The sequence below is a fragment of the Peromyscus californicus genome, unplaced genomic scaffold (assembly GCF_007827085.1).
Source record: "Peromyscus californicus insignis strain IS unplaced genomic scaffold, ASM782708v3 Scaffold_4__1_contigs__length_199733344, whole genome shotgun sequence".
NCBI lineage: Eukaryota > Metazoa > Chordata > Mammalia > Rodentia > Cricetidae > Peromyscus > Peromyscus californicus.
The window spans coordinates 158,355,434-158,365,934 of record NW_026294562.1 but is presented as its reverse complement, the minus strand read 5'-3'; the positions used below and the strand labels follow the sequence as shown (position 1 = coordinate 158,365,934).

The window sequence follows — 10,501 nt, the reverse complement described above, 5'->3', positions numbered from 1 at the left end:
AGCAACCCACTTTTTCTAGTTAGAGCCTGCCCCTCAGTTTTTACAACCTGCCAAAACAGTGCTACCAGCTAGGGACCATGTGGAGGAAATGCTACATTCGAACTTAATACCATCTAATCAGGTACCCCTGAATTAATTCCTGCTGAAAGTCGAAGAGATCCGGGGCTCAATCTCCACCGTATATCAGGAAACCCGCTCACATGTGGGGCAGTTAGGGGATGGCAGAAGACCCCTTTTTAAGGGTTCAAGCTAATAAAACACAGAAGAGACAACCATTGTGAAGCCATTTATCCAGTAACCAGGTTCTTAACACTTCATACATTGGACCCTCATGGCTTGTGCAGTCTGAAGGCGGGCAGCAAACGCATACAACACAGGAAACATGTCAGTACACAACTTTATAGGCACAGTCCTTGTATTTCAGACACGTTCAGTCGATCCCCACAAGTGGAGCACCTCACAAGTGGGCAGGCAGGCTCTTATTCAATATGTAGTTCTTAGGGTACACGAGCTTATCCTTGGACAGCAGAGACACATAGATTTCATAGAGGTGGAGACTGTGGATCGCCATTCGGTTAACTACTTTGCCTTCCTTCATGAATTCTTCAGTCTTTTTTTCAGTAGACATTGGTTTTTCTAAGAAATCTGAGTCTTTCACATATAGCTCATCTCCTGAAAAATAGTAAAAATTTGTTTCTACAAAGCATTGTTTTATAGATCACCCCAATATATTGACATAAATCAGTATTTTTTGTTATGTATTTCTTGTTGAAGCTGAGTTGGTGTTTTTCTTGTTGCTACTTTTAATTTATTTTTAAATTTACTTTATTATTAATCCACGGTATGCGTAAGCATGTGCGTGTACTGCCTGATATGGGTACTGGGAACCAAACCCAGATCCTCCGAGAGAGCAGCAGGACGGTCTCCAACCACTCAGACGCTTTCTCATCCTGTTTCAAGTTTTGATTACATTTGAGAGAGGAGGGGAGGTGTGTGTGTGTGTACACACAAGCTGAGGGCAGGGACCAGCCTGCTAGAGTTAGGTCTCTCTCTCCACCAAGTGTGTGCGCGTGACTGCAGAGGCGATCACCCGTGGAGGCCAGAGGACAGCCTCAGGTGTTGTTCCTCCAGAACATTCCACCTTTTGTTCCAGATAGGGTTTCTTATGGCCTGGGAAGTCTCAATTAGGCCAGGCTAGCTGGCCCATGAACTTCCAAGGCTCTGCCTGTCTCTGCCTCCCACTCTGCCATCACAATGTTGGGACTGCAGGAGCCTGGCACCACCATGCCTGACTCTTTGCCCCGGTGCAGGGGACCCAAACCCAGGCCCTCACACTTGCAAGGCCAACGCTCTACTGACTTAGCCAGCTCTCTAGCCCTCTTGGTTGGATTTTAATATCCCTACTTATGTCTACCCCAAGATAAGCATTTTCTTTGGGCACATCATAATGGATGATTACAGTGCTTCTGTTGTGAACTATAATTATTTTATCATCTATTTCAGCAGCACTGGGAATTAAAACTGAGGCCTTGATGCAATCTAGGCAAGTGTTCCACCAAGTCACATGCCCAGCCAAACACTGTAAGTCTTGGATTACCTTATGCTCTCTTTAGCCTATTAAATATTAACATTAATGTTGGCCTTAATAACAACACTTTTGATGTTTCGCTATGGGTTGGTCTGATAATCTTAAGGTGAATACTAACCAGAGCACTGGTACTTCCCCAACTCACCTGGGAGAAGATAGATGGAGCCATCAGCAGTTAAAAGTATTATCGGCAGCCATTTCTCAGTTATTTCTAAAGGGTAATCGGAAGAAAATCTGTACAGAGCGGAGAGAGAGTCGAAAGTCTCAAGTCTTCTCATTTCATAGAACTGCGGTGGTGCCAGCCAGATTTCTTTGGACAGGAAACACTCAGTTGCCTCTGATGGAGACAACCACTGTAGGAGACAAAGGAAGCAGCTTTGTGAGGTTTATTCCACCACCAGCCAGGTCCCAGGTTGCTAGATGGGTATATAAGATCTGCCTGATGTGAAAACTAACTGATCCAGGGGGCCTTGCTAGATCTTTCAGACAACATGAGAACATTCAGAGGCCTGGACACTGCCATGTCCCAGGGGGTGGACCAGGAAAATTGCCTGAGTCTAGGAGATGAAATCCCACCTGGGCAACACAGTGAGGTCTTGTCTCAGAAAGAAAGAATTGGTGGCTGGAGAGATGGCTCGGTGGTTAAAAGCAGTTGTGGCTTTTCCAGAGGACCAGAGTTGGGTTCCCAGAACCACATTGGGTAGCTTCATGACCACCCATAACTCAAGTTCTAGGCAATTCAACGCCCTCTTCTGGCCTACATGGTCATCTGCATGCATGTTACAGTATAAAAATAATTAATAACAATCAAATCATAGTTGTTAAGTAATAATATTTATCAAAAATATTAATAATTATTAAATGCTAGTTAAAATGCTGATAATTAGTAAAAATAATAAAAAAAAAATCCTTTCGGCCATGAGAGCTAAACTCACACACCACATAACAACTTGATAAAATCTATTTCCAAACACCAAAAACTGCCTGACTATAAGTAAGTAAATAAAGAAAGGATGAAGTGAGACCTACCACTTGTCTAGGGCTTCTGCCTAAAGTCATTCCCAGACTACAGGACAGCAGGGGAACCTACGCAGCATCTAGTTCTTATTGGCTCGAGCAGATACAAATCAGAATTCGGGAGGGCAGCTCACATTGGGTAGTATTGGGTGAGCCATGTGCCTGAGAAGGTCTACACAGAACTGAACCCCGAAACTCTACTACATACTTACTTGTGCACAAAAAGGTAAAACCATATGATAGAGACGATGACTACTTCTAAGGAAAGAGCAAGACCTGGGAGGTTCCTGACTAAATTCTTCATGCTTACCTGGAGCCAAGACTTTTTCCCATTTTCTCCAGCAATGTATTCCCGACACTGGGAAAGCCTTAATTAAATGTAACCAGCACTTGGGCACTCAAGTGACTAGAGAAGGGTCACATAATGGAACTGTAGCTAAATTAGCTCCTGAACATACTGTAGACCCACCCCCAAACCATTTAAAACATACCTTAAAAGGACAGAGTCCATCTCTAATAACTTAACTGCCTGCCGGGAAAAGTGCAAAACTATTTAAAAGAATAGAAGAAAACCCAGCAGTCAGCAACTTACAAACAATACTAACATGTAATTCAGGACATGTCAAATGCAGGGAAATGTGGTCTGTATCAACAACAACAACAACAACAAACCACACACACACACACACACACACACACACACACACACACACACACAAGCATAAAATAATATCTTTTATTTTTTATTTAATTTAAAAACAGACTGAAAGTTCTCAAGGACAATTGCACTACAGTTTAAGAGAGCAAAGGGCAGATGAGCTATAAATCTCAGCAGGTGCCAGCAGAAAGGAGCTGGGGTGGATAAAGAGAGATAGCCATGCTTTGAGTGGCCTCTAGGTAGAAGGGGGTTGGGGAGTAGCTTGAGAGAAAAAGAATGAGAAAGCCTAGTGTCTGAGCAAGCACGCCCAAGCTTTGGAATGTATTTTGTAGGTAGAATTTTCTGTCCCTCCAGCCAGCTCCCAAATAACCACATGGAGACTTATTAATTATGAAAGCTTGGCTGATAGCTTAGGCTTGTTTCCAACTAACTCTTATAACTCAAACTGACCCACTTCTATTAATTTACTTTGCCTCATGGTTTTATGACCTTTACTCCATAGGCCCATGCTACTTTCCTGCTTCCTCCACATCTGGCTGGTGACTCCACCCTTCTTCTTCCCAGCATTCTCTGTGCCTGGAAATTCTGCCTAGCTATTGGCCATTCAGCTTTTTAATAAACCAGTCTGAGTGACACATCTTCACAGTGTAAAAAAAGATTATTCCACAACAGTATTTCAAAGGAAAAGAAAGATGAAAAAGAAAATTCTGAGTAATTCCAGAGATGCAGGCATGCTCTGCAGTGCTACATCTCGGGAACACTGTAAGCATTTGTACCCAGGGGCTCCTGGAGGGATTCTAGGTTGTGACAAGGTGACAATTGAAGCTATCACACTGCCTGACTCTTTTCTAGCTCCTGTTCTAAGCAGTCTGGTTAGTTCAAAGATGTAAACAAAAAGATCAACATAATAAGAGAAAAAGAAAAAATTAATTTCAGATTTATGTATGTGTTTTGCCATTAAGTATGTCTGTGCACCACATAAGTGCATACCCTCAGAGGCCAGAAGAGGGCGTCAAATGCTCTAGAACTGGAGTGCAGGCAGCTGTGATGCTTCCAGAAATACTACTTAAGGCTGATATTTCAAAGGAAAAGTGTAAACTTAAAAAAACAGCAATTGCGCTGGGCGTAGTGGCGCACACCTTTAATCCCTGCACTCAAGAGGCAGAGGCAGGCAGATCTCTGAGTTCGAGGCCAGCCTGGTCTACAGAGTCAGTTCCAGGATACCCAGGAACTGTTTCACAGAGAAACCCTGGCTCAAAACAAAACAAAACCAACACACACACACACACACACACACACACACAAAACAAAAAAACAATTGAATTTATACAAATGAAATACAGAAGGAAAAAGGTTGAAACAAGTGTATGCGCATCCATGTCCTACAGTAGAGCAAGCAATCCACTGCAGTTACAAAAACAGACGAAGGGGAGCTAAGGAGATGGATCAACTGAGATCTGTAGAGGAACCATCTTGCAGAGGGCCTGAGTTCCATTCCCATCACCCACTCAAGGTGGTTCCAACTCCAGGAGACCAGTGGGCACCTGTGCTCAAATGCATATACTCTTACTTGGACACACGATTTAAAATAAGTCATTTTATTTCTTTTTTAAAAAAGAAATAAAAGTTTAAAACATTTGAATAAATGAAGAAGTTGCAGAAGCCTAACTGTGCCTGGTGCTAGTGAGGAGGAGGAGGGAGAGAGGGAGGGAAAGAGGAAGGGAGGGAGAGAGAGAAATGAGATGAGGAGAAAAGCCTTAGAAACGGGAGGATGGGAGAGCAAAGACGGTAAAAGGAGAGAGAGGGAGAAGAGGAAGGTGGGAACAAAGAAGCGAGGGAGGGAGAGGGGGGAGTTAAGTTGATAGGACTAAAATCCTGTAATATGTTCCAGAAGTCGAATGATAACGATTAGGGGATGAAGTGAATGAATCGTTGTTTAGTTTTCAGAACAGGCAACAGAAGCTCTGCCGTGTCCCCAAGGGGTGAGAGCCTCGGCAATGTCACGCCTTTGGTCTGCGGTAATGCTCAGCGCATCCCGCGGGGTACGCGGGCCCTACCTTGTAGTCCACCACCTCGGTCAGGTCGGGATGCACCGGCGGGGTCTCGCGGAGGCAGCACAGGAGGAAGGTGGTGTCGAAGCGGCGGGCGCCACGCCCGTACGGCGTGAGCCAGCCGCCCCAGTTGCTCAGAGCCCAGATGTCGGGCGTGCAGTCCAGGTGCTCGCACAGCTGCAGGAAGCAGCGCGGGTCACTGCGCACGCGCGAGCGCCAGTCGGCCAGGCCCGGCGGAGGCGACAGCGCCAGGCCGGGCCCTGGAGAAGCCGGCGCCGAGCCCCGCGGCCTCAGCAGCAGCACCCCAGCCTCCTCGAAGGTCTCGCGGACGGCGCAGATGCGCAGCGCCACGTCATCAGGCAGCGCCCCGGCGTGCGCGTTGTCGTGGACGACCCCCGGGAAAGAGGGGTGCTGAGGCGGCGCCGGGCCCAGGCCGAAACGCGACGGTGTGTGCCGGGGCGCGAACAGTCGCAGCCAATCGGCCGAGCTGTCGGCGGCGTCCAGCGCACCGCCCGGGAAGACGTGCGCGCCTGGCATGAAGCGCTGGTTTGGGGCGCGCTCGAGGAGCAGCAGCCGGAAGTCGTCGTCGGCGGACTGAGGGGCGCCGGGACTCGGACGGTTCCAGCCCGCGGCTAGCACCACGGTGGCTGCCCGCCGCCAGGTGCTCCGGCCGGATCGCAACGGGACGCTCATGGCCGGTGGCCTTCAGATCCCCCTTATGGCGTGGCCGGATCGTGGAGTGCTGTCCCGAAGCCGGATGAACTTGTGGGGTTGGGAAAGATCGGCCTCCAGGGCCCCAGGCCTCTGGTTGTGGGAGGAGCGTGATCCCCGCGCCAGAGCACCACCCTAGAGTGCTCTGCGGTTCAGTTAGGCCGTTCTCACCCGACCAGTGCTGCTGCAGTCACCTTCCAGCGACTGGGACACAAGTGATCCTCCTGGGAGTGTTGGAGCTGAGGGCAGGAGTGCTGAAGGGTGTGGAACAGAAACCACAATCTAGTTGTGTACCTTTCCCACTAAACTCAAGTGATCAGGACTTTGTCCCTACGCTGTTGCCTGTTAGGCATGGGAATAGTTGGTTCTAGGAAATCTGAGATTTGCAAATTCACTGGAACCATACTAATAAGAAACGAGAGGGTGGACTAGATGCCAAGTGAGGAATTTGTTGTTGTGTACTTTTGAATGTCTTTGGCGAGTCCTTGTCCTTAGAAAAGTTTGTCTCCAGTTGTGAATGCTTGTATTGCCAGGGCGCCCGAGGAACTGGGCAAAGCATCTTAGTGTGATTAGTTAGTTGCCTTTTCGTGGGAGATGTTTAATCTAGCCTAGTAATGCTTTCCCTCCCCTCCAACTTTTAATTGGCTCAAAGACTTGCACTTCTAAGAACAGCATGACTATTTTTTTGGAAACAGCATGTTTCTGTCTCTCATTTTACAGCTCTTTCTCAGTCAACAACTCTTACAAATGCCATTCTAATTGATCACAGATTTATTAGTTTGGCGGGGGAGAGGGAGGCTGCTAGAGAGAGGGCTCAGCAGTTAAGTGCACATGCTGCTCTTGCAGAGGACCAAGTTCAGCTCCCAGCAGTGCAACTCCAGTTCCAAAGGATCTTCCGACCTTTTCTGACCTCTGTGGGCACTGCAACCACATAATGCAGGAACAGACAGGCAGACGCCCACAAATAAATAAGTAACTCTTTAAAAAGATTTTACTCCTGCTGAGCATCTTGGAAACATTTACTTATTTAGAGACTAGCCTAGAATGGGTATATAGTCCAACTTGGTCTTGAACTCTCCCAAGTGCTAGGATTACAAATGTGACCTATTAGCCTGGCAGTGGTGGTTCATACCTTTAATCCCAGCAACCGGGGGACAGAGGTAGGTGGATCTCTGTGAGTTCCAGGCCTACTTGCTCCATAGAGAGAGTTCTAGGACAGCCAAGGCTACACAAAGAAAAAATGTGACCCATCATGCCCGTCTACAGTGGTGTTGTTGTTGATGTGGTTTTGTTTTCTTTTTTTTGTTTTGTTTTTCAAGACAGGGTTTTTCTGTGTAACATCTTGGCTGTCCTGGAACTCGCTTTGTAGACCAGGCTGGCCCCGAACTCACTGAGATCTTCTTGCTTCTGCCTCTCAAGTGCTCAGATTAAAGGCGTGCACCACCACTGCCTGGCTTCTTTATTTGTTTTTTACCTTTTTGGTTTTAGGGTTTGGGTTTGAGAAAAAGTATCATTATATAGTCTTGGCTTTCATGTAACTCTGTAGACCGGGCTGGCCTTGAACTCACAGAGATCTGCCTGCCTCTGCCTCCCAAGGCCTGGAATTAAAGGTGTGTGCCACCATCATTATTTTAAAGTTGACTTTGTTGTTGTTACCATCGTGTCTAAAGATGCAGTTGCTTGCCGGGCGGTGGTGGCGCACGCCTTTAATCCCAGCACTCGGGAGGCAGAGGCAGGAGGATCTCTGTGAGTTCGAGGCCAGCCTGGTCTACAAAGTGAGTTCCAGGAAAGGCGCAAAACTACAGAGAAACCCTGTTTCGAAAAAAAAAAAAAAAAAAAAAAAAAAAAAAAAGAGGCAGTTGCTTGTATACTGACTGTACCTCCAGAAACAGAAAATGGGGCGTCAGGTTGAGAAGCACACCTAGAGGAGGAAGGGAGAAAACCTGCCCTCACATGCCACCTGCCATCCACTTTGGAGTCAACAGACTACCCACGTCTAAACTGATGCTCTTGGCACTGAAGCAGGAGTTTGCATCTGAAATTCATTTCTAAATCTATCGTAGAATCCAGATGGCATGGGCACTTTGTATTCTTTTACATTTATTACTTATTTATATTTGCAAGCGCCACTGAGTGCGTGTGGAGCCCAGAGGACAGCTTGCAGGAGTGAGTTTGCTCCTTCCACAATATAGGTCCTGAGGTCATCAGGTTTGGCAGCAAGTGCCATCACCCTCTGAGCCGTCTCACGAGCCCCCTGCATCTAAAGAAGAAAACAATCGTGGGGGTAGCAGGATGGCACCGGTGTCTGTGAAGGCCATTCCAACAACTGCATAGCGACTCAGTTGGGTGGACCTGGCCTAGAGGCCCATAGACAGAACCCCGATGAGAAGAGTGGTAGGACAGGAAAGGGGGTGGTTTAAAGTGCATTTCGGAAGTAGACTGGACAGTGGTACTTGATTGGCTCTGCAGAGCAAAGGAGAGGAGGAAGTTAAGTTCTGATGTAAGAGACTGGGGTGGCCTTTCTTCAAGTCCTATTATGTGTAAGACACTGAAAACTTTGTCAGTTGCCTTCTGTAATACTTGCCAAAGCCAATAAGGTAGAAAGTTATCGCTACAGGTGACTAACCTTTTACACAAGAGATTAAGTGTTTTAAGGAAGGACAGTCACTAAAATGGCTCTGTGGTTTGGGAGCTCTTAATGGTTATGTTTTCCCCAGATTCTGGTCATTCCAGAGCCGGTCGACCAAGCCCTGGAGTAGAGAGCAAAGCAGCAGAAGTGATGATGTATTTGTTTTTGTAGTTCTCGGGTCACCCCACAACTCTGGCCATTCGAGGCACGTGTTCCACCTCTAAACTGCATTACTAGCCTGTGGTTTTTTGAGACAGTGTCTTGCCGTGTAGGTCAAGATGGCCTCAAGCACCTGATCATCCCATATCAGCCTTTGAAGTCATGGAATTGCAGGTGTACACCAGCACCATTAAGCTGGAGTGTGTGTGTGTGTGTGAATTGCACATAAGTGCATGTGCCTTCAGAGGCCAGAAGAGGTATCTGATCCCCATGGACCTGAAATCACAGGCAATTGTGAACTGCCCAAAGTGGGTTCTGGGGACTGAACTCAGGTCTTCTGTAAGAGCAACAAATACACTTGACCACTGAGCCATGTCTCCAGCCCAGAAACTGGATCTGAACCAATACAGAACCATCTCAGCCATCTCACTGCCACATCTGTTCTACCAGTAGGTTTTGTAATAATGCAAAAAAAAAAAAAAAAAAGTGGTTTCACCACTTCTGTGAAACCAGAGATCAAATCAATATCCTGGACTGTAGCCAAGAATCAGAACAGAAGCAAAGAGTGGTCCCTGAACATCAAGATCTAATCTGCTGAGTTCAGAGGAAAAATTATTAACTATTCCAAAACTTAGTGGCTTAGAACAGTAAACAAGTGTGCTATGCATGGTGGTACATGCTTTAATCCCAGCACTTGAGAGACAGAATTGGGGAGGTCTCTGTGAGTTTAAGGCCAGCCTGGTCTACAAAGTGAGTTCCAGGATAGCTAAGGCAGTTACAGAGAAGCCCTGTCTTGAAAAAAATAAAAGGATAACAATAAAAACCAGTAAGCTTTGTTCTGCCTTCTGTGGGTAAGGGTCGTGAGAACAGTCGGTTGAGTGCCTCTGACTGTCCTCGATGAGAACCGTTGGCATTGCCATCCAGGCCTGCCTGGGCCTGGTGGACCCGTTCTTTGGTGATTCACATGACTGCTGAGGCCTCAGTTCCTTACCACATTCATCTTTCCATTTGGCTGGTTGGCTATATCGGGGAATTGTTGGCTCTGATGCCTTTAACAGCCTCAGAAGCCACACTTACCGTTCCTCTGTGCTGCCACACTGGTCAGTTCCAGTACTGGCAGGAAAGATGGATACCCGGGGTCACCTTGGAAGCTGGCTACCACGGTGGATTAAAAACAATGAGGCTGTCTAGCTTTTTACTCTCAACAATGGGGATTAAACTGAGAGCTTCCCAAATGCTAGGCAAGAATCCTTCCACCGAGTTAGAACTTCAGCCATAACCATCTAAAAGCAATAAGAAAACATTAAAGACTTCTGTAACACTTGGCTCAACATGTAAGTACAATAATGTAGATGTTCAATCAACTTGGGTTTGTATATATGTAACTGTAACAAAAACCAAAAACAACCCTAGCAGTAAAGTCGACACAACAAACTAGAAAATCTGTTTGTCATGAAGTATTCAAGTTCATGAAAAGTAGAGGAAAAACCTGTGACTTCACGGGAAAACTCCAGAATAGGTAAGAAAAGACAGATCATCGTGGTTTACTTAGGATCAGAAGCCTGGCAAGTGTTTGAATCTGTCTCCACACCTACCTGCATGCTCCCAGAGTGTCCTGCCCTGCTCTGCAGCATGGTGGTTCACTGGCGGCCGCTCAAGGCCCAGCATTAAGTACAGGCAGGAACTCT

General features: G+C 46.8%; 1 protein-coding gene across 1 annotated transcript; it reads right to left on the bottom strand.

The window, feature by feature from the left end:
• Positions 1-273: 273 nt before the first annotated feature.
• Nudt19 (nudix hydrolase 19) lies at positions 274-7,489 on the bottom strand. Its single transcript, XM_052712169.1, has 3 exons — positions 5,321-7,489; positions 1,734-1,941; positions 274-672 (listed from the first exon to the last, which is right to left on the bottom strand). Exons 1-3 carry the CDS (start codon positions 6,005-6,007, stop codon positions 458-460), a joined length of 1,110 nt encoding a protein of 369 aa, XP_052568129.1. The 5' UTR covers positions 6,008-7,489; the 3' UTR covers positions 274-457.
• Between the last annotated feature and the right edge of the window lie 3,012 nt (positions 7,490-10,501).